Raw genomic sequence first — 24,529 nt, forward strand, 5'->3', positions numbered from 1 at the left:
CCGATGAGAATACAGGACAAGGAGTAGCCCGTTGTAGTGATGTTTATTGTAATCTTTAAAACTATCCCATTTGAGAAGCCTCCTGAAAGTTAAATAAAGCCTGTGAAATAGAAGCAATGTAATCAAAATATTATGGCATCTGAGTAAACTGGTAATTATCGACCGAGTACAAAAAAAAAAAAAATCGTAATTCTAACGTATGGACGCCTTTTATTTGTTGTTGTTGTCAGTATTTAACTTGTGGGATGTCTTGTGGATTAGTTTAGGATTTTAAAAAATTCCTTTATATCCATCACTACAATAATTCTTCCCTCCTTCACTACAATAAATGTTCCCTAAGATGAATAAAACCGTGTGATGGTAGCCAGGTGCAGTTATTAGTCCCCTACCAGTCAAACGAGTCGGAGTCTGTAGGTTTGCGCGGTTTCGTCAGTACGTCAGAACGTCTGTCAGTCCGTCCGCAATTTTGTGTCTGCTCTTTTACATCCACATGCATGGACAGATTTTGATATAACTTCACACAGTTGTTCCCCATACCATGACGGTGTGTCGCACGCAACAACCAGCCCTCTACTCCCAAGGTCAGTGTCTTTACATACCCATATTGTGTACACAGTATCACACCCACATTGAATACACAGTACATATGTATGGTTATCATCCGGTAGGGGGCCATTTATTGCATGACAATACTTCATTCACTTGTTTTGGTGATGATGTGATAGTGTTGGTAGAATGGAGAGCGGTAATGTAGGTCCTGCAGATTGTGGCGGTTGTGGCACATATAACGGTTGTGGTAGTTATGGCGATTGTGGTAGTTATGGCGGTTGTGGTAGTTATGGCGGTTGTGGTAGTTATGGCGGTTGTGGTGGTTTGGTACTGATGTTTAATCTGGTGGCATAGATGGTTATAACTCAGATCACCATTGTGTGTGACGGTTGGAGGTGTTGTTGCTGATGAATATCTGTAGTTGTTGATTAGTTTGTTGTTAACTTTGTTGTTATTATTGATTTTGTTATTTTTGTTGTCACAGCGTCAGTTCTTGAAGTTGCATTGACCTTTTCGAGATCGAGATTAATGTCGATTTGTTTTCATGTGACATAGATTCGAACCCTTTTCAGTTCAGCTGATGGTCAGGGGTAGTAAGATTAGAGGATAAATTTGATTAGTAACCAAGGAGACTCATTCGCACGTCAAAACATAGGGTCATCAAATTTCATGCAACCATAGCACAGCATTCAGGTTGTGGGAGTGACCAGGATCCATCAGATGAGAACAAGCCCACTATAGTACAGTATTTTGTTCCAGTTAACGCCATTATGTAGCAAAGGGTGTGTCATAGGAGCCTGAGAGTGTTAAAACGAACTAACCCTTTAACATCCTTGAACACCAGTGGGTTATGTTCATCAGTGAGTGTCTCGTTGGAGCCTGAGAATGGTCATGTCGCCAGCGTACGAAAAAAAATATATATATCCTCGTATTCGTAACTTATGAACTCCATTTTTTTTCTTTAATGTTGTGGTGGTGATGATAATGTAGTGTTGATGATAGATGATGCGTGGTATTGTGTCCCGTTAGTAACCCCTTCAACCTGAGGACGTATTTTTATTGTACTATTGTTATATCCAAACGAAACTCATTAGCTAAGGAGCGAGTTTTATTGTGGGTGGATTAGATATAGCACTTAAACTCATTATCAAGAAGCTCTTCTAAGGTGAGTTAAATCGTCTGGAGATTAAAAAAAAAAATAAAACTGAGCAATATATCATGGGGGTAATGGGATTAATGGTGGTTGTGGTAGTTTGGTATTGATTATTACTCTGGTAGTCATGGATACCGTTTGGGAGGTCCTTTTGGGGAGTCTCAGTTATATTACCAGGATATTTAAAGGGAAAACTAACTTAACATGCAGCTTTCCTTAACCCCGGTGCAGTGGGAGGTGAATTGTAAGCTTGCTGTAATTGTCTGGGTTTTGGAGGAGTTTAGTGAAATAGAAAAATTGGTTGTCATAGCGAAAGGATTAATTGTGTGTGTGTGTGTGTGTGTTATTGTTGATTAATGGAAGGCGGTAACGAGGGTTCTTTTATGTTTTGTTGGGTTTGCAGGATGGTTATTGATGATTACGATGGTGGACGAGGTGGTTATGGTTTTACATTTATTTATTGATGCGCTTGATGGTTGCAACTGCAATTTTTGAGGAATGCGTTTGGTTGTTGTTGTTGTTGTTGTTACCATAGCGTCAGTATATGTGATCGTAGTAATGGTGGCACGATTCAGAAAAAAATAATAATTATGCTTGTAACTCATGACCCACCATTTTTTAATGTTATGGTTATGGTAGTAGATGGTGGTGATAAGTGATGCGTTATATTGCAGGTACTGTAATTTATGATAGTTATGGTAGTTTGTCATTGATGGTTACTGTGAGATCAGTTGGTCAATGTATTTCGTTGTGGTTGTAACCTCCTCCAACGAAGTCGACGGAGATTACGTATCCACCCGTGTCCGTTTGTCTGTTTAAAATGTCTTTAAAAAAAGTTATCTGTTTTGAGTTAAATCTGGTGGATAGGTGGGCAGTGGGTCAAGGAAGAGTTAGTTAGATTTGTAGGTGAATCCGGATGTGGATGCAGGAATAAATCATTGATTTTATTGACTTTGGCGGAGGTATGCTCTCTCTGTTGTTTTGTAACATGGGATACTAAGACCGAAGAATTAATTGGCTATGTGAGACCGTAATGACATTCGCCTGAGAGAAAAGAAGAATTACAGCAGTGAATAACTTTTATTGGCGTTGACGGAGGTATGCTTCCTATACATGCTTTGTAGTTTTTTTTTTTTTGGGGGGAGGGGGGGGAGGGCTGGTGGTGCCTTTGTTTTGTTGGTTAAATTTCGCACTAGTTTTTGCTTTGTTCTTGTGTCTGTCACTTGTTGTAGATATATATATATTTCTGTCTGTTGTCAGTTTCGGTGTTGTACAGGTAAATAAACTCGCTTCTTGCGACCAGAATTTTGATTGAAATCTTCACTACAAAAGATGTTTTCTCATCAAAAGATAATAAAAGAAAGAAAAGGGAAGAAGGTAAGTAAATAAATAAATAAAAATGAACATTTATCAAAGGCAAGAGAATAAAACAGATGGAAATGCGTCATCGCACTAAAGTGGTTAATGAAGAGTAACCTTTCCGCGGCGAGATGTCTTTGCAGTGATGAAGACAGTCACTTGTTGCTGGCAAGAAAGTGATAAAAATGCTTCACAGTACTAAAGAGGTTAATGAGTCTGCAGTGTACGTAAGATGCATGACTTAAACGCCCTTGAGGTGTGGTAGTGACACTAAAGTTTGTGAAGCACGTGTTGAGGCGGAGAAGTGGGTGCACAAGACTCGCTTAGCTACTCTCATCCCCTGCATCATATCTGCGCTGTACCCCACTAAGCCGCCGGAGCAACTAAACCTCTTGAATCCGGATGACGACTTTTTTAGTTGATTATTGCTACCTTTAGTCGATTTTATCCGGCCATTGGAACGGGAGAGGTTAGACAGAGCTCTTCACTAACAGAGGTCCTTCCTAAGTTTGATAAAATTGTCTGATGGTGGCTAATTAAAACGAATAAGACGTTAAGTGATTGAAGAGGGGCAGTCAGTCGTGGAGCTGTAGGGAGACAGAGGAGGGGCAAACTCCCAGCCCACCCACTCTGCCACATTAACCCCTTCACCACGAGGGCGTTATATGCTGTGTTCTTGCTGCCTCCAGATTATTTTATTTAACTGTTCTTAGAGAAGCCGTTTCAGGGGAAGGGGTTTGAAACTTTACTGTAAACGCCTCCAGTAAGAAATATCTCCCCAAAAGTAAGTATAGTCGTCAGTTAGTAGCAAGAATAAAATTAAAAAATATATCCACGTTCTGAAGGGGTTAGCTTAGTAAAAATACGGTGTAGATGGTGACAGTATTTTGTTGGTGAACTGGTGCTGAGAGTTTATTCACCACAGAAATGACCAACAATTGTAAAGTCATTAGTGCAAAAATCTCTTTAATACGATATTTTTTCTCAAGCTTAGGAATGACGGGGGATAGACACAGCCCTTTATCCTCTTGAGTATGATGACGTCTTCCATTTAGTGTATTTTTAGTATCTCCAAACAATTTAATTCGACCTAAAACAAGAGCCTCCAACTGAAAAGGTCAACTAGGCTGCGGATTAACCCTAAAGAGATCACTACTACTCACTGGTATCGCCTTAAGCCCTTTTATTAGGAGTATTAAATTCCCATAGGTGAAGGAAATCGTCTGGTGTTAGGAATAATAAAATAGTAAAATGCGTTGCCACCTCTAAATGAAATAACTGGGATGGATTTACTCTCTTAGATGATATCCTTTAGCGCCACACATAATGAAATCCGAGGTGCAGCGTCACTTCTCCATAGATTAATTAAGCTACATATATTACAGGTATGGTTACTCGTTTCCTCTCCGTCACATACCCTCGTTACAAGCTGCGTCACAGGTAACGTCACAAATTTGAGTAGAGTGGAGCTCGGCGCAATCCCTCCTCAATGTTGCAAAAGTTTGAAAAAGTTCCTCAGTTATAATTACTTTTTTCCGACTCTGGGCTCTGCATTTAAGAGAGAGAGAGAGAGAGAGAGAGAGAGAGAAACTTTACTGTTAGTCCTTAAATACTCCCATTTCAGGATGAAGATGTAATTTAAAGATAGGAAAAACTTAGATTAAGAAAGTTTACTCCCCCCTTCACCCCAGAGATTATTTTATGTACCTTATCGAGCCCTTTTGAGGCGGAGTCGTTCTGAGGCGCTTGCCACTGATCCCTCACAGCAGGAGAGAGAGAGAGAGAGAGAGAGAGAGAGAGAGAGAGGTGTAGGTTAAGATTTAAGGGTAATGGTGAGAATAATTTTAAGGTGAGAGAGAGAGAGAGAGAGAGAGAGAGAGAGAGAGGTTAAGATTTAAGGGTAATGGTGAGAATAATTTTAAGGTGAGAGAGAGAGAGAGTAAAGGCGAATTTAGTGGACATTAGGAGATGTAGGGAAGAGATCTGGTTGGGTAGGGAGGTTGGGATGGGTTTAGAGAGGATTGAGTAGTAGGAAAGTGTTTGGAGAAACTCTGGGGAAAAGGAACAGGGCGTGGTGAGGAGTAGGTGATGCTGGGGAGAGTTTGGCGTGGGTGAAGTGAATGTGGGAAGTGTGTAAGGTGACTTGGCAAGTGTTTGGAGTGAAAGGAGTGAATAAGGAAGTGTTTGAAGTGAGTGGGGAATTGTATGGAGTGAAGGAGTAAGGTGGGAAGTGTTTAGGCGAGTGGAGTGAGTGGGGAAGTGTTTAGGGTGACTTAGCAAGTGTTTGGAGTGAAGGGAATGAGTAAGGAAGTGTTTGAGGTGAGTGGGGAATTGTATAGAGTGAAGGAGTAAGTGGGTAAGTGTTTAGGTGAGTGAAATGAGTGGGGAAGTGTTTAGGGTGTTTCGAATGAGTGGGGAAATGTATGGAGTGAAGGAGTGGCCGACGATGTTTTAGACTGGAGTGAGGAGGGAAGTGTTTAGGTGAGTGGAATGATAGGGAAGTATTTTGGGGTGAGTGGAGGGAATGGGGAAAAGACTAGGCGACTGGAGTGAGTGGAGAAGTGTTTAGGGTGAGTGGAGTGAGTGGGGAAGTGTCATGAGTGGAGTGAATGGAGAAGTGTTTAGGGTGTGTGGAGTCAGTGGGGAAGTGTTTATATGGGTGGAGTGAGTGGGGAAGTGTTTAGGATGCGTGGAATGAGTGGGGGAAGTGTTTAGGTGAGTGGAGTGAGTGGGGAAGTGTTTAGGGGGCTAGTGGAGAGAGTGGGGTAGTGGCTGGGGTGAGTGGAGGGAAAGATGGGGAGTATATGAGTGTTTAGGGACGCAACTGGAAGGACAGAGTAAAATGTTTGAGCGAGGTGAAGGCAGTTAGCAGAGTTCCTATAGTGCAGATTGGGGAATGGGGGAAGGTTTGGTGGACAGTGCAAATTGGGGAACGGGAGAGGGTTTGGTGAAGAGAGTGCATTGGGAGGGTTTGGTGAAGGGAGTGCAAATTGGGGAATGGGAGAGGATTTGGTAGAGAGAAAAGGAAATTGGGAAGGACGTGGGGTTGGTGGAGTTGGAAAGGGCTCGGGGTAAACAGGGGTGAGTGGGTAAAGGTTTAGGATGAGTAAGGGAAGTCGGGAATGGTCTTAGGGTAGTGGACAAAGTTGGGAAGGGTTCAGGGTAAGTGGAGGGAGGTAGGGAAGGGTTTGCAACGTAAGTGGAGGGACAAGGTGAAATGTTTGGGCTAAGTGGAGGCAGTTGGCAAGAGTTTCGAGATAAGCGCAAATTGGGGAAACGTTTAAGGAGACTGGGGGAGGTCTGAATGGGCGTGGAGAGACTAGGGCAGTGTCTGGCGGTGAGTTAGGCTAGTTTAAGTTAGGTTACGTTATAGCAGGCTAAGTTAGTTATATTTGGATGGGATAAGAGGGACTAGAAGAGTGTCTAGTAGCTAGTTGGGCTAAACTGGATTTGGATTAGAGTAGGTGGAGTGTTCGAGCGTTTGGTGGTGAGCTGGATATGAAAGATTATTTGTGAATGATTAAAAGAAGATGACATTTAAAATTCTGGCTTCTCCTAGACGATTTTTGCAGAAGGCTTAAATATTATCGTCTACAGATAGCATGAAGAAAATAAAAAAATTCGTCCCCCGATTTAAAAGGTTAAAGGAAAGGAAGGAGTGTGAAGAGAGAGTGAGGGGATTATAGGGTGTGTAGAGGGAATGACCTGTGACATTTATGGGAGTAGGAGTGGTGATTGTGAAGCAGTTGAGGGAATGAGGCTCGCTGATGACGGGGAAGGCGGAAATTGAAGGCGATGAAATTGAGTGGTTAGGGGGATAGATGGTCGATGGAAGAGGACTGAAAGTTACGGAATTAAGTTGAGGATTATTACGAAGAGACAAAGGAGAAAAACATGAAGGAGTGATGACAGCGGTAGAATATAAGAGAAAGGAAAGGGGACGGGTTGAGGTTAGGTTGTTAAGGGAGAGAAGATGAGAATCAGGAGAGTGGGGAGAATTAAAGGATTGGGACGTGGCTGAGCTCGACTGGCGAGGGAAAATCTAGGGATCTGTGTGTGTGTGTGTGTGTGTGTGTGTGTGTGTGTGTGTGTGTGTGTGTGCGCGCGTGTGTGTGTGTGTGTGTGTGTGTGTGTGTGTGTGTGTGTGTGTGTGTGTGTGTGTGTGTGTCTGTGTCTGTGTATGGTGGAGGTAGGGTGATGCGATAGAACGAGGGAAAGTGCAGTGGAGTGAGAAAAGATAAGAGGATGTAGGATTAGAGAGGATTATGGGATTATATAGGGATTAATTGGAAGACGAGAGAATTCAGGTCGAGGTTGAAAGGACATGTCATAAAAAAGAGAGAGAAAAAGTTAAGGGATAATTCAGATTCCATAATTAAACTGAGTGAGAAGGGAATACGTGGAAAACAGTGGATTTTTTTCTTTGCTCTTTAAAATCTAAAATGTGATGATAAAAACAGGAATAAGTTCGACGTGGTGGACTTTCTCTGGGCTGGAGCTTAAAATGGTTCCTGTTATATAGAGTTGTAGAATAAAGGAGAGAATGTGGGAGGACAAGAGAGGGAGAAGAAACGCAAAACTGAGAGTAGAGAAAGGGGAGGTGAGTGCTTGACAAACAGTGAGATGGAGAATTGGAGGAAGGAAGAAGAGAGAGAGGAGATCGTGGGAAGGGAGGGCGAAGAGAAGGGAGGCGAGTGAGCAGAAAGAAAAAGAAATGCGTAAGAGAAAAAGTTGGTACACAGAAGGGGAGAAACAGAGGCAGAGTTGAGAGGGAGAAGGAAGGGGGAAGAGTAATGATTGTGATGATTGCTGGTGGTGTAGCTGGGGATTGTGATGATGATAGTGGTGGTGGTGGTTGGGGTGATGATTGTGGCATGTGATGTCAGTATGATTTTGATGGTAATAGTGGTTGATAATGTTGGTGACTTGTGGTGGTGATTGTAGTGATGGCTGTGGTGGTTGTGATGGTTGTAGTTGTGGACTGTGGATTGATTGTCAGCGATTTCGGCCAGGGAAGATGGTGATCGTTGTGGTGGTGATTATGGCTAATGATAGTGGTTTAGATAGTTTGCAGCAGTGACGATTGTGGAGGGAGAAAGTCTACTGATGCAAGGTTGAAGAGATTGTGCTTTCATTGTATGGTCACAGAACATGGAGAGTGAATGTGAACAGAATGATGAAGGGGGTATATATGAGTGAAGTTAAGCGTAGATGGAGGCATGAAAAGGTAAGGAATTGTGGGATGTGTTATATAAAAATGTGAGTATGTTCGGCATGGAAGTTGTGGAAGCAAAGGAACGAAAGACAGACATGCACAGATTATGTATGAACGGAATGATCAAGACAGTGGCTAAACCCCATTTTTAACTGGGGAATCGACAGCGTGGTCTCTCTCACGGGGATTATGAAATACACCCTCCAGTTGATCGCTTGATGTGAAAGGTGTAGTGTCGAGAATTACGAAGAACTGATTGATGAGTGAATGTGTTACCCATTTCACTGGACACTCTGTTGACAATTATACCAGTTTTGTGATTCCTTGTTTCTGTTTTTGGATCCCTCCCACTCTTTATAAATTATTTGAGAATATGATGATGAAAATGATGATGATGATGCAAACTTGCTCGATGTTAAAGTGACTCGATGTTAAAGTGATGTAAAAAAAACGTAGGATATTATTAAGGTATAACATGCATAATGTATTGCAAAGGAAGAGATGTTAGAAGGCCTCTTAAACCCACAAGAGTACAGTCTACAGAGGATAATACCGTACTTAGAATATTTATATTGCTTGAACTGGACGTTAGAAAAGTTAGATCTCGTACACACCTCACACTGCCACACCAAACACTTCCACACAGCACCTCCATAATCTTATATTACCACACTTCATGGTCACAGATCACACTTCCACACCACGCACTTGCACACTGCACATTGCTCTACCTTACGCTGACACATTTCAAGGTCACACATCACGCAGCCACACCTCACTCATCCACACTGCATACTGCGGCACCTTACACCTCCACATCTCACCGGCACACCACACACTTCTACACCACACACTTCTGCACTACACACTATCATATCTTACACTGCCACACCTTACGTTCGCATATCACACCGTCACACGTGTCTCACAATTCACAGGCAGTTTTCTGACACCTTGTACTCTCCATGAATTTCGTATGACACACGATACCCCTCTCTTCCCTGGCCAGCTTCCCTTGACTCCCTCCTTAATCCTTTACTCTTTGATTGCTAGGGATTCGCTGAGGTGAATGAAATCGTCTTCCGTGTACTTCACTACCTTCAGGATCCTGTAATTGACTAAGCTGCATAAAATAGTCTGGTGCTTGCTGGAATACGAGTTGTCGAACCATGAGAGGGTATTAGTGGGTAAATACTCTGGCTTCTATGACCTACTCAACTGAATAAAATCGTCTTGGATAACTGGAATAGAATACTGACGTCCGTTCATAAAAGGTTTAACTAATGATGACGGTTCTACCATTCTCTGGCTTGTATGTCTCGCTGTCTGCTGAATAAATCGTAAGGCGTGAGGTGGAATAGAATACTGGAGGTGTCCGAACGTGAGTGTTAATGGTGACAGTGTTAAGTTTTTGGTTTCCATGACTCACTCTCGGCTGAATATAATTGTAATCCTGCTAATTGTCTCACCAGTCATTCATTTATCTTCCCATGCGGCCTTTCATTAATACAGCGTCTCATCTACTCATATGTCAAGCCATCCATCTTTCCGCTTTTCATTCATTCCTGTCTGTCCAGCTTTCCGTTTCTCCCGCCTTCCTTCCATCATTCCTTCCTTCCGTTCATCCTTCCCTATTTATTTATTTTGTTTTTCTTCCTTTTCCTTTTTTCATTTTTCTTTCTTTCCTTCTGTCTATCCTTACTTCCTTCCATCCTTTCTTCATTCCTTCCTTGTTTCCATCCTTCCTTCCTTCCTTCCATCCTTCCTTCCTTCCTTCCTTCCATCCTTCCTTCCTTCCTTCCATCCTTCCTTCCTTCCTTCCTTCCTTCCTTCCATCCTTCCTTCCTTCCTTCCATCCTTCCTTCCTTCCTTCCTTCCTTCCCTCCATCATTCATTCATTCATTCATTGCAATAATCAGTCCTGTTAATCCTTCTTATTATCGAGCAATCCTTCCATCCTCGATTTCATCCAGTGCCTCATCTATCCTTCCGTCTGTCGAGCCATCCTTCATCCCTCTCTCCATGCACCCACATCTCTTCTCATGCACCCATCTCTCTTCTCATGCACCAATCTCTTTTCTTCTGCATCAGTCTCTTATGCACCATCTTTCTTTTCATGCACCCATCTCTTCTTATGCACCCATCTCTCTTTTCATGCATCCCCCTCTCTTTTCTCCTTCATTTACATCTTCCTCCCATCGACTCTTCTCCACAATGCTTCTCCAGTTTTCTTTCCTTCCAGTTTTCTTCCTTATTAATCATTCATCGTTTCCTCCATCCCATCTTCGTCATTCCTCTCCAACTTTCCCTCCATCCAGTCTTCTCTACTTTTCTTCTTCACCTTTTCTTCCATCCAGATTTTGTCCATTTCTCTCCATCTTTCCTTCCATCCAGTCTTCTCCACTTTTCTTCTCATCATCCACTCATCACCAATTCATCTGTCCGTTTTTTTCTTCCACGTGACTCACAGCTGTCTACGAGTATTTATCACTTCTACTTTTCATTTTTCATATTCACTTAAATTCTTACGCTCACCTCAGTGATTCTCATCATCACACACTTTCGTTCACTCTAACTTGTCAGAGTCATATTCCTCTCATGCTCACTCATTCATCTACCGCTCACCTTCACGTTCGTACTCTCACCTGCAACATTCATTCGCCCTTATGCTCACCCTCACCTTCATTCCTCATGCCTGTCACCCTCAGCTTCACCCCCCTCATCTTCACTCATCGTCATCTCTCATCCTTATTTCTCCTCACCCTCACTTTCACCTTCACTGCCCTTCACCCTGACCCTCACCTCCCTCACCTTCACCTCTCACCTTCACAGTGCCTGACACAAGTAATCTTCCCCCTCACATATATATCATTCTCCCGGGCTCTTCTTCCCCCTCACCCCATTTATCAACCTTACCCTCACCCCTATCCATCACTCTCTCTCTCTCTCTCTCTCTCTCTCTCTCTCTCTCTCTCTCTCTCTCTCTCTCTCTCTCTCGTTCTCCCATACCCTCCTCCTCCTCTCTTTACCTATCACTTACCCTCCTCCTCCTCTCTCTAGCCCTCACTCTTTTCCTCACCCTGTGGCCATTACGCTCCCTCTCCTTTCCCTCTCCCGTCTCCTTACCTTTTCCTCCTCCTCCTCCATTTTCTTACTCTTTTCCTTATCATACCTCCCCTTCCCCTCACCATTCCTCACTCTTCCCCTCGCCTCTCACCACTCTTCGTCTCACCTCCCCAATTTTCCCCTCACCTCTCCCCTTTCTTCCCCTCACCTTTTCCCATTCTTTCTCTCGCCTATCCCCACACTTCTCGCCTATCCCCACACTTCTCGCCTATCCCCACACTTCTTCTCACTTATCCCCATTCTTCCCCTCACCATTCCCCACTCTTCCCCTCACCATTACCCTTTCTTCCCCTCACCTTTCCCACCTTTCCCCTCACCATTCCCAACTCTTCCCCTCACCATTACTCACTTCCCCCCTTCTCACCTTTCACCACACTTTCACCGTTCCCTGCTTTTCCACTCACCTTTCCCTACCTTCCCCTCACCTTTTCCCGTTTTCCCCACACCATTAACCATCCCACTTCCCACCTTTCCTCATCCTTCCTCTCTTCTTGCATCTCACCACCATTTTCTTTGTTATCTCGTTCTCCCCTGTTCTTCCAGTCTCGCTCCCCTCACCCCGGTCTGTTCCTTACCTTACTTTCCACTTCACTCTTACCCTTTTTTTTCCTCGCTCTTTCACCAATCCTCACATCCCACCTCTTTGCTTCACCTCTCCCTAGCCATCATCCCCTTACCATCCATTTTTCTGTTCCCCTATCCTTCCTTCCTCCTTTCCTTCCATCATCCCTCCTCCTCTCACCCTTCCCCTTCCCCTCGCTCTCTCTCACTTTTCTCCTCACCCTTCGCCTCACTTTTCCCTTCGCCTTTCCCCTCACCTTTCCCTTCACTCTTCCTCTCACCTCTCCTCCCCTCACTCTACCCCTCACATCCTCTTGCTCTAAATCTTACCTCTCCTAATCCTGTTTTCCCCTCCCTCTCTTTCCCTCTTTTCCCCTCACTCCACGCTCGTCGTCTACCTCACCTCCCTCCTTCCTCTTAATCATATTCTGCAGTTCTTTTCTTCTCACTGTACTTCCCTGTTTCCTCACTCCTTTTTCTTTCCCTTCTTCTCAGTTCTCTCCATCCTCATTCCCTCACCCTGCCGTCAACAGTTTGCACATCCTTCCTCTACCCATCCTCTTCTCTCCTTTCTTTTTTTTTTTCCCAATGTTATTTTCCTCCTCCTCCTCCTTTGTCTTTATCTCCTCCCCTGTCTTTCATTTCCCCTCCATCCACTTATGATTATCCTTGCTAGATTACGATTTCCTCTCCTTTTCCTTCGTTTTCATCTTTTTTCTTTTAACTCTCGAATTCATTGCTAATCGGCTTCACATCCCCAAATCTTTCCGGTTAAACACACACACACACACACACACACACACACACACACACACACACACACACACACACACACACACACACACACACACACACACACACACACACACTGGTGAGAATATTGCTGTCGGAAAAAAAGTGGCCGAGAAGTGTTTGTTTCACGCCTACACTTCAATCTGTCACCATTTCCTCTGACACCTCCATGCCCACCTTTGCCATCACCTGTGCACTGTAACCTTTTCTCTAGCACCACCACACCCACCTTTTCACCACTTCTGTAGTCACCATATCTCTAACACCACCACACCCGCATTTGCATCACCCATTTTTCTAGTACCACCACGTCCACCTCCTCCAACCTCTATACACTCACCGTTTCTGCAACACAACCTTCCTCACCAGTTCCACCTGTGTGCCACCTAGTTTTCTTTATTTTACTCCCCAGCCCTGTAACCTGTGGGCTTAGCTTTGTGCCTCTGTGTTCCTGTTGCCATTCAATTTTATTCAGTCTAGAAGAGCCGTCGATACTGATAGGGAGTAATTACAGGTGTATCGTAACCTGCCATTTCGAAATCTCACCCTAAATATAACTATGCACGGAAGAAGAATACAGTACAGAAGTCATCGGAGGGAAAGGGTTAATGTTCTTTTTTTCATTCTTCATTACTCTTTTCAGTTCTCATTCTTTGCCTCTCTGACTTAATATTTTGCACTTCCATATACTTTACTTCCATCTTCATTCTCCTCTCATACTTTTCTCTCCTCTTTTACCCCAGTTTCCTCTTTTCTTTTTTCCACCCTAACTCGTATTTCCTCTTCCATAATTCACTTCCCTCAACCTACTCATTAATCTACAGTACTTCCATCTTCATTCTTCATTCACTCGCTTCACTCCCTCGCTTTCGTCTCTTCTTCCTCATCTGTTTCCTCCCTGACTCGCATATCTTCTCCTTCCTCATCAGTCTACCTTTATTTATCGTTTTTCCTTTTTTTTCGCACTGCAGCTCCCTCATCCATCTTCTTGCCCTCTTCATCATCACTCACCTCCCCTTTTCCTTTTCCTCTTCACTCACTCATTCCTCACCTCTTATTCTTTCCTCCGTAACTCATATTTTTCTCCTTCCTCATACAGCTACCTAACCCCCATCTACGTTCTTCTCTCCTTCTTTCATGCTCTTCTCTTCTTTCTTCGTCACCATATCTTCCCAGTCTCTCTCTCTCTCTTTCTCCTGTTTTTCCTCCCTCCTTCGCATACGTCTTCACTCCTCATTCCTCTCGTATTTTACTCATCTCCTAGCTTCCCTTCTTGCCTCCATCCAGCATCCTTCCTTTTCTTGGATGTCTCTGCTGCCTCTCATCTTCTCCAATCTTTTCATTTCTTTCCGCTGCTCCATATCTCCTTCAATAACCCTCATTTTTCTTTCCCATGTCTCCTACCATCTTCCTCCTTTGCCCCACCTCCTACCCACTTGCCTTACTTCCTACCTCTTTTACCTTTCTCCTACCCACTTACCCTACCTCCTACCCTTTCGCCCTACTTGTTGCCTCATTGCCCTACCTCCCACCCCTTGCCCTACCCCCTGCCCCTTTCCCCTGCCTCCTCCCTCTCTTCATTTCCTCCATGCTGGCTCGCCATGCTTATCATCGACTCAAAATAAACGCCATTGTCTTAGCCTTACATTAAAAAAAAAAAAATCTTGAAATGAGCAATAAGTGTGTTGTTTGCCTGAATTTGTACTTATTTTTATCTCTGACTTTTTCCTTCATTTCCGGACTCCAGATATAATTTCTTTTCTTCCTCCTTCTTTCTCGTACCTGCTCCCTCTTCCTTTTTCCCCTCCCTCGTTTCCTTCCTTTCCCAATTTCGTCCCTTACCTCCTGTTTTCTTGTCTTTCCTCCTCTCTTTCCCATCCCGTATTATCCTGACCCCTTTCTTTTCCTTCTCTCCTTTCCCTTCCCTCCGTTTTCGTCCCTTCGTCTCCTCATCTCTCCACATTCCTTCCTCGCTCCCTCCACCTCCCCTCCACTTTTCTCCATATCTCCTCCCCACTCCCTCCACTTCTCTTCTTCCCTCCATATCTCCCTCTCACTCCCTCCACTTCCCTCCATATCTCCAGCTCTTTCCCTCCGCTTTCCATCCTATTCCCTCCATACTTCCTCCTTACTCCCTCTACGGCCCCTCCTTTTCCCTCCATATCTCCTGCTTTTTTCCTCCACTTCCCCTCCGTATCTCCTTCTCACTCCCTCCATTTTCCCTCCTCTTCCCTCCATATCTCCTCCTCACTCCTTCCATTTTCCCTCTTCTTCCCTCCATATCTCCTCCTCACTCCCTCCACTTCCCCTCGGTGAGATGACAACAAAAAGTCCCTCCTCTCTCGTTTGTCCCTGTCCACCACTCGGCGAGATGGGAGGAGAGGAGAGGAGAGAAGAGAAGAGAAGAGGAGAGGAGAGGAGAGGAAAGGAAAGGAGAGGAAAGGAAAGGAGTGAAGAGAAGAGACAACAGAAAAGAACAGAAGTGGAGAGGAGAGGAGAAAAGAGAACAGGAAAGGGAACAGTAGGTAAGATGGAAATCGGCGATGGTAGGAATGATAGGAGAGAAGAGAAAGGAAGGGAAGGGAAGGGGAGGGAGAAGGGATACGACGGGAGTAGAGAAGAGGAGAAAAGAAGAGAAGAGAAGAAGGAAGGCAAGAGAAGACTTGATAGGGGAAGAGGGAAGATAAGAGAAGGGAATTGAATGAGAAATGAAGGAAAAGAATGGAAAGAAAATAAAAGAAAAGGCAAGGAAAAGAGAAGGAAGAGAATGGAGGGGAAATGATGGCATAAGATTGGAAGGGAAAGAATGGGATGATATAGAAAGGAAAATGATGATGAAAGGGTTGAGTAGGGAGAGACACAAGATGAAAGATTAAAGAGAGAGAAAAGGAGAATGGGAAGAAGAAAGTAGAAATGGAGAGGAGGACGAGGAAGAGGAGTCAGAAGAAGAAGAAGACATAAGGTAAAAGTACGCATAAAAGGAAACAGAACAAAACAGTAGGAAGAGTGAACATAAGAAAATAGCGAACCAGAATGCAAAGGGTTAAAGGTAGAAAAATGTATTCACAGAGGAAAGGGAAAAAGCCTGCAGAAACTAGTAAACTAAAAATAAAAACCGATAAAGCGAGAAAAACGTATATATCGAGGGAAGGGAAAAGCAGAAGAAGGGGGAGAAAAAACAGTGAACCAACATACAAAGGAAAGTATATATACCGGTATATATATATATATATATATATATATATATATATATATATCGGGAGAGGGGAAAAAGAGAAGCTTCCCAAAATAAGGTCATCCAGGGTCGGGTTGGATGTCAGGGTGCTGGAGGCGATTTTTTATTTATTTGTGTTTATTTATTATTTTGACCCCCGGTACAGAGTTGGCTTTTTGTGTGGGTGTGGAGTTGAGAGAGAGAGAGAGAGACAGACAGACAGACAGACAGACAGACAAGGACAGAGACAGAGACAGACCTCGCCCTCTCCTTCCCCCTTGTCGTCAGTGAGGCAGTTCGTCACAATATTTTTAAGTCTTTATCTTCTGCCATTTATTCTCTTTTTTTTTTTTCTGTTCATTTTTTTTCCATTCCTTTTTTTTTTAGTCCAAATTTTTCTTGCCTTCACTTTTTCTGCAGTATTTGTATTTTGGTTCCCTGGATTGTCGTCTCGTCTTTCCCTTTTCTTCACTTTTTTTTTTTCACTCCCTCTCTCCCTCGCTTATAATATATATACTGTACATATCCCTCTGTCTTTACATTTACCTATTTCGGTCTGCCCCTGCGTCTGTTTCTCATCGCTTTGCTTTATTTAATCTTTCCATTTCTGCATCTCCATTGTTTTCATTTTCTTTCGTCTGTGAGTCTTTATTTTTTTTTACTCTATTTTTGTTGTCTTCTCAGCGTATTTTTTTCTGTGCGTCCGTATATGTTTCTTTCTTTTCCTCTGCGTCTCTATTTTTCCTCCTGCCTCTGTCATTGCGTCACTTTTTTTTTTTTTTACTTCGTTTCTCTCCATTTTTAGCTTTCTTTTTCTATGCGTCTGGTTATTTTGGTCTCATATTTGCGCATTATCAGCTTACATCTTTGCACGTCTGTGTCTAGCATTTTCTTCTTCCATTGCATGTATTTATTTCAGTTTTTTTCTTATTTTATGTTCTTTGCACTTGTGTGATTTTCTTATTTCCTGGCTTTCCTTATTTTCCATGTTTACGTCTTTTAGTGTCCTTCTTTGCGTCTGTCACTTTTCGTCCTTTGTGTCTGTATATAATGACTGTTTTCCCATCACTTTATTTTTTTCTCTGCGTCTCCGTGTGTGCTTTGTATCCGTCTCTGCTTTTAACTATTTTTGTCTCTGACTTTCTTTTCCTCTTTCTTTAATTTGGCGTGTGTCCAGTGAGGAGGGACGTGCCGAACCATTAATACCACGACCCCCGGCCACCAGAGAGAGAGAAAGAGAGAAAGAGAGGAGGAGGAGGGGAGGGCAACATACATACTGTACATACATGTGGTACATACATGCATACTTGCATACACATCCGGCAAATACCTACACAACGCAGACTACGTCTCTCTCTCTCTCTCTCTCTCTCTCTACATATATGTTTATATGTTTGCATATATATCCGCTCATCCATTCATTCATCCATAAATCCGCCCACCCATCCACACCCATCCATCCTTCCTCCTCTTCTGTTTCACCCACATTCATTCAGTCATCCTACTATTCATGCATCTTTTATCTTTCACTCACTCTTACCCATCCATCCACCCTCTCACCCACACATGCACCTGCATCAACTCATCCATTAATTCTTCCCTCTTCCTCCACCCACATATCCACCTACCCTTTACACCCAGCCAACACCCACAGCCTTTCATCCATTCCTTGTCCTCCTGTTATCTGCTTACTCCCCCACACCCATCCATCCATCCCTTCTCTCCCTACCACTTCCACATTCCCACCCATTCCCATGCCCACATCCATCTATACGTTCATGTCTTACGCCCCCCTCTTAACCCCCACTCATCTCCCAGTCCCCTCCCATTCACCCCACACTCACACCCATCCATCCATCCCTTATCTCTCCCACCCCCCTCCACCCACAGCCACTCCGTCAGCCAGCTAGCGGCCCATTTGTAGCGACTGGTAATTGGGTTGTCAGAGTGAGGGGGGGAGGGGGGCGGGGAAGAAAGGCCCTGGTGAGGAGAGGGGCAAATCCTAGTTAAAAATGGAGCTCTTTTTTCCCCTATTATGGTTCTTAATGATGGGTTGGGGGCGAGAGAGGCCAAGTAACTGGATGGGATTGGGTAGGAAGTAGGTGGATGCGACTGGGTGGAGAGTGTGTGGATGGGATTGGATGGAGTGTGTGTGGATGGGATTGGATGGAGAGTGTGTTGATGGGACTGGGTAGAGTGTGTGGATGGGACTGGGTAGAGTGTGTGGATGGTATTGGGAAGACAGTGTGTGGATGGGACTGGGTGGAGAGTGTGTGGATGGGATGGGATAGGAAGTAGGTGGATGGAATTAAGAAGGGAGTATGTGGATGGATTTGGGGTGAATGTGTGGATGGGACTGGGTAGTGGTAGGGAGTGTGTGAATCGGACAGGAGAGGGAATATGTGGATGAGATTGGGGAGAGTGTGTGTGGATGGAAATGGGGAGAGGGTGTATGGATGGAATTGGGGAGAAGGTGTATGGATGGAATTGGGGAGAGGATGTATGGATGGGGTTGGGGAGGGGGTATATGAATGGGATTGGGGAGGGAGTGTATGGATGGGATTAGGTAGGGGGTGTATGGATAGGATTGGGGAGGGGGTGTATGGATGGGATTGGGGAGGTAGTACGTGGATTGGTTGGAGATGGTATGGGTGGGGTGTATGCTGGGAAGTTGCTTGGGATAGAGAGGGACTGTTGTATATTTGAGATAGTAAGAGAATGGGTGGATGAAAAATGAGAATGAATCGGTGGCGTGTGTATTAGGCGGGTATAATTGGATGGAGGAAGAGGCGGTGGTTTTATGTTGATGGTGTGTGTGTTGATGTTAAGTGGAGATGGAAAATAAGTGGGCTTGTTAATCAAGTGGTTTGTGTGATAAGTAGGTAATTAGTATGTGGACGAACTTCCAGGAGTGAGTGTTTTGTGTGTTTACGATGAGTGTTTTAATTTTGTGTTTTGTGTTGAGCGCGGTTTGTGTGTTTGCCGGATGCTTTGTGCTTGTGTATTCAGATAAATTAAGCATTGTCTGGCTGTGCATTGTCCCTTCTGATTATTTGATGCCGTCTCTGGTTTTGACTTTTGTGTTGGTTTCATCGCTCTTCACTTCTTTCCCACGCCTCGCTGGTTGATTTGAGGGGTTGGGAGGGGGGGAGGTGTCATGCCAGGATTAGCCTGTATGAGCCAGTGGGGGGCCCCGGGGTGAGTGAAGTGTGTGACTGGAGCTGTCATTCGCGGACTGGTGGACAGCTGGGAAGAAAAGAAACTTAGGGTAATGGCAGGGGCGGGTGAAGGTAACTGTCAGTGTGCAGCCAGTAATTAGCAGACGAACGCCGCTTTTGGCAGTCATAAGTCGGGAACAACTTCTCTGTTTTCTGTTTATTCCTTTACCGTATTATTTCACATTCTGTCTTGTATTCTCTGCTCCATGCTCCTCACTTGTTTCCCTTTCTGGTACATTATGAGTGTTATGCGTCACAGAATGGTCTTAGGCTGTTTTGTTCTTTTTAATGAAGAGTTATCACTTTACTAACAGGATGAGGCTATATACCTCAGTACTAACAAGGCATATGGGCCTGATGGGGTCCCTCCTGTTGTTCTCAAGAACTGTGCTTCTGTGCTTACACCCTGCCTAGGCAAACTCTTTCGTCTTTGTCTGTCAACTTGTACCTTTCCTTCTTGCTGGAAGTTAGCTCTCATTCAGCCAGTCCCAAAGAAGGGTGACCACTCCCAACCCTCCAACTATCGTCCAATTGCTTTAACGTCCTGTATTTCAAAAGTTTTCGAGTCAATTCTTAATAGAAAAATTTTAAGGCATCTTTCCTATCACAACCTTCTTTCCGATCGTCAGTATGGGTTCCGTCAGGGACGCTCCACTGGCGATCTTCTCACCTACCTTTCAGACTCCTGGTCATCCTCCTTTCGGGACTTTGGCGAAAGCTTTGCCATTGCACTTGACATCTCAAAGGCTTTCGATCGAGTCTGGCATAAATCTTTAATTTCCAAACTGCCCTCCTACGGTTTCTATCCTTCTATCTGTGCCTTCATCGCTAGCTTCCTTTCTGGTCGTTCTATAGCCGCTGTTATAGACGGCCATCGTTCTTCTCCTAGATCTATCAACAGTGGTGTTCCTCAGGGCTCTGTCCTATCACCAACTCTCTTCCTTTTATTCATCAATGATCTTCTAAGCTGTACATCTAACCCTATCCACTCATATGCTGATGACTCCACCCTTCACCTTTCCATTCGGTTCCCGCAACGCCCATCTCAACAGTTACTTCAACAAGCGAGGGATGAGGCTGTGGCACACCTAATGTCTGACTTGGCTCGCATCTCTGACTGGGGTAAAAATAATATGGTTGTCTTTAATGCATCTAAGACTCAGTTCTTGCACCTTTCAACCCGACAAAATCTTCCACAGGTATACCCACTAATGTTTAATAATATTCAGCTTAATCCTACATCATCCTTGAACATGCTTGGGGTTTCATTTACTCGGGACTTATCTTGGAAAGATCATATTACATCTCTTGTAAAATCTGCTTCCAAGAGATTGGGTGTGCTAAGCCGACTCCGCTCTTTCTTTACCCCTGAGCAATTGTTGACTCTATACAGGGGTTTTATCCGCCCCTGTGTGGAGTACAACTCTCATGTGTGGGGAGGCTCCCCTCATACAGCTCTTCTCAATAGGGTGGAGTCAAAGGCTTTTCGTCTCATTAACTCTCCTCCTCTTACTGACTCCCTTCAACCTCTGTCTCTTCGCCGCACTGTTGCATCTTTATCTCTTTTCTATCGCTACTTTAATGGTCACTGCTCCTCTGAACTGTCTGCTTGCATTCCTCCACCTCTACGACGGGCGCGTAGCACCCGTCTGGCAGCAGACTCTCATCCTTTTTCTGTCCAACTCTCTAATGCAAGAATTAACCGTTACTCCCAGTCTTTCATTTATGCAACAGGTCAACTCTGGAACTGTCTCCCTCTGTCTGTATTTCCTGCTGCCCATGATCTCCAGTCTTTCAAACGCAGTGTGTCCAGGCATCTCAAAATGATCGGATCTTGAATTTGGCTCTATATTGTATTTTGTTTTTCTCTTGGAGGGAACTGTTACTGCGGGCTCATGGTCTTTGGTTCCTTCTTCCTCGCATTAAAAAAAAAAAAAAAAAAAAGTAGGAAAAGGAATTACTGTAGGTTTTGTAAAAGGGAATGACAACAGATGCTAAATTTATTTATCGGTTGGAAAATGAACAGCGTCAAAAGCCACAAATGCAAGAAGTATGCCTTTTTGTTATAATAGTAATCTTACAAAAAATGTGTTGAAAAGAAAGTGCGTGTAGTGTGGGGCATCGAAGTTGTCGGTTCGGTTGAGGATTTGATGTTGCGTCGTTAACCCTGGCGGCCATTGTGTTGGGGTCTTTTCATCCCCTCACCGCTAACCAGTTGGTCCAGGACTTTAAACTCGTAAATAAGGGGCAGCTTTGAGGTCCGGCACCGTATTTTACGTGGGAGATGGATCGAGCCATAAGAGTGAATAATGTGTGAGTTGTCTGTGAGGGAGGTGTGTTCTTGTGGGGGTCCTGGGTGCTTGTGTTGTGGTTGTGGTGGTGGTTGCGGTTGTGGTTGTGATATTGGTTGTGGTGGTGGTGATTGTAGTTGTGGTGGTAGTGGTAGTGTTAGTGGGTAGTTCGTGATGGGTTAGTGGTGGTGGTGGTAGTTGTTTTGGGTGTGATACTGGTATAAAAGGTAGTAGTTTTGGTGGTTATGGTGGTTAAGTGAGTAATGGTGATGGTGGTTGTGTGGTAGAGGGAGTTGTAAGCTGTTGGTAGTTGTGGTTGAGATTGTGGTGGTTAAAAGTGGTCATGATAGTAGTTGTGGTGTAGTAATTGTGGTGGGGGGTTTTGGTGATGGCGCTTCTGAGTTGTGGTGATTGTGATGGTCGTGATGGTAGTTATGGTGCTTGTGGGGAATACGTGAAAATATGTTGGTGATGGGGAGGACGGGTTACTATGGATTCTGGTTGATGGTGGTGATTGTGGTGGAGAGGGAGAGTGGCAGCGTGTTTTTTTTAGGTATGTTAAAATTGATAAAAAGATTAAATGGATAGTTTCGGGCACGAAGATAGATAGGTAGACTGAGAAATCTGGCACATATATTGTTAAGCACCAGTAGATGAAAATGGAAAAGTAGATAAATACGGTATAATGATAGATAAGTGGGCGGATAGATCGATAGATAGGTAGATAATAATGATGTTTTATGGGTTGTATAATGAAATTCCGCTTATACATGTCCTCTTTCTCTTTCTAGGCCTACCGATCTTCACCCCAGTCCCGAGATATCAAGTAAGTGACACACACACACACACACACACACACACACACACACACACACACACACACACACACACGTAATATTGTGTGTGTTCCCTTGGTAGCCGTGGGCAGTGTCTTCCTCCCGTAATATATGGTAACAGTATTCCATCCACCTCCCCATCCTCGTCCCGCCTTCCTCCGCCATTTTTCCTCTCTCTCTCTCTCTCTCTCTCTCTCTCTCTCTCTCTCTCTCTCTCTCTCTCTCTCTCTCTCTCTCTCTCTCTCTCTCTCTCTCTCATCGTGTTTTGGGACATTTTGTTATCATGTTGCGTTCATTCTTTCTCTTGTGTGTCATATTTTTCTCTCCTTTTTTCTTTTGTCTTTCTTTTTCTCTCCTGGCATCTTTTTATTTTTCTTTCACCTTGCTTTCTGTCTTTCACAGTCTTTCTCTCGTGTGTTATATTTGGGTCTTTTTTCTTTGCCTTTCTTTTTCTCTCCTGTCATCTTTTTTTTTTTTCCTTTTATCCTCCATTCTGTCTTTCACGTGTCATATTTTGGCCTTTTTGCCTTTGCACTTCTTTGTCCTGGCTTTTGCTGTTTCTTGTGTCCATCTGCTTTTTCTTTCTTAGCCATTTTCTGCTTTCTTTCTTCATTGTTTCTTTCTGTCTTCGTATTTTCCTTCCTGTCATCTTTCTATCTTCCTTTCTTCTTGTTGTGTCTCATTTCTTCGTTTTTTTTGCTCCTGTTCTTCACGTTCATACTTTTTTAAAACTCATATTTGTCGTACTTGCACTGTTAATCCTCTTCATGTTTCCTCGTTTTCATTTAATGTTTTGCTTCCTCTTTTCCTCATTTTATTTATTTATTTATATTTATGTAGCTATGTTTATTTCTTCCTCAGAATAATTATTTTAACTTCCTTCTCTTTGTTTCTTTCGTATCTTTTCCTCTTTTCAATCTTACATTTCTTCTCCTGCTCCCCTTGACATTAAATTTCTCCTCTCATGCTTTTTTGTTACTGCAGCACATGAACTTTCTGTTTTCCTCTTGTCATATACTGGATTTTTTTTTATTCTTCTTTCCTGCTTCCTTCCTCCCTTTCCTCCTTCCTCCCTCCCTTCCCTCCTTCCTTCCTCGCTTCCTCCCTTTCCTCCTTTCTTGCTTCCTTCCTCCCTTCCTCCTTTCTTGCTTCCGTCCTCGCTTCCTCCCTTTCCTCCTTTCTTGCTTCCTTCCTCCCTTTCCTCCTTTCTTGCTTCCTTCCTCCCTTTCCTTCTTCCTTGCTTCCTCTCTTTCCTCCTTCCATCCTTCCTTCCTTCCCTCTCTCCCTCCCTTCCTTCCTTCCTTCCTTCCCTCTCTCCCTCCCTTCCTTCCTTCCTTCCTTCCTTCCTTCCTTCCTTCCTTCCTTCCTCCCTCCCTCCCTCCCTCCCTCCCTCCCTCCCTCCCTCCCTCCCTCCCTCCCTTCCTCCTTGCATGCCTGCCTGCCTGCCTGTTTGCCTTCCTTCCTTCCTGCACTACATTAATTTCATCACTGACTCATTCATTCATTCATTCATTCATTTTCGGCATTTGGCAGTAGGAAGTGAAATAATGACGGCTATAATTATCTCCTCTGCTCATAATTGCACCCCCTCGAAATTGTGCCTCGAAAATTAGAAATGTGCCGAGTTGAATGTTCCTTTGATCTGGGGGCCGTGGTCAGCGTGATAGGCTTTCCCTTGTCAGTTCTTTTAGTCCCTTCTCTTATATTCGTCCTCTTCCTCTCCTCCCTCGCTTTTTCTCGTCGTTTTTCTCCCCATTCCTCTCCCATTTGCTTTCCGCTCCTTTTTTCTTATTTTTTCCCCGTTATTGTCGCCTCTTCTTTTCGCGTCTCACTCTTTCTTTTCTCTCCTTTCCTTTCTAAATCCTACACCTCTCTTGCCCTTTTTTCTTTCGATTCATGTTTCTTTTGCACCCCACTCCTCTTCTTTTCTCTTTGCTTAGTTTCCTCTCCTCTCCTCTCCCCATTTCCCTCCGCTTCCATCCTTTCCTCCATCTCGTCTCCACTCTTCACCCCGCTTCGCATTCTCTTCTATGCCATCATCAGCACCGCCACTCCTCTTTCTCCTCTTTACTAGATTTGCATTCCAGTATCTTCTTTCTCCTCCCTCTGTGCATCACTCTCCTTTCCTCACTGTTCTCCTTTTCATTCCACTCCTCTCTTTTCCATTCCACTCCACTCCATTCTTCTCCTTTCCATTTCACTCCACTCTCCCCTC

The 24,529-nt window shown here is 44.0% G+C and overlaps 1 protein-coding gene across 1 annotated transcript in view; it reads left to right on the plus strand.

The window, feature by feature from the left end:
• The first annotated feature begins 538 nt into the window (after window positions 1-538).
• LOC145399138 (protein turtle homolog B-like) overlaps window positions 539-24,529 on the plus strand; it is a 348,093-nt gene continuing 324,102 nt past the window's right edge. The window contains exon 1 of the mRNA XM_080271876.1: window positions 539-581. Coding sequence (XP_080128002.1) covers window positions 539-581 — 43 coding nt within the window. The remainder of the gene's footprint in view (window positions 582-24,529) is intronic.

This window comes from Coenobita brevimanus, chromosome 47 (assembly GCF_032717465.1).
Source record: "Coenobita brevimanus isolate Jiangsu-jjx chromosome 47, ASM3271746v2, whole genome shotgun sequence".
Taxonomy (NCBI): domain Eukaryota; kingdom Metazoa; phylum Arthropoda; class Malacostraca; order Decapoda; family Coenobitidae; genus Coenobita; species Coenobita brevimanus.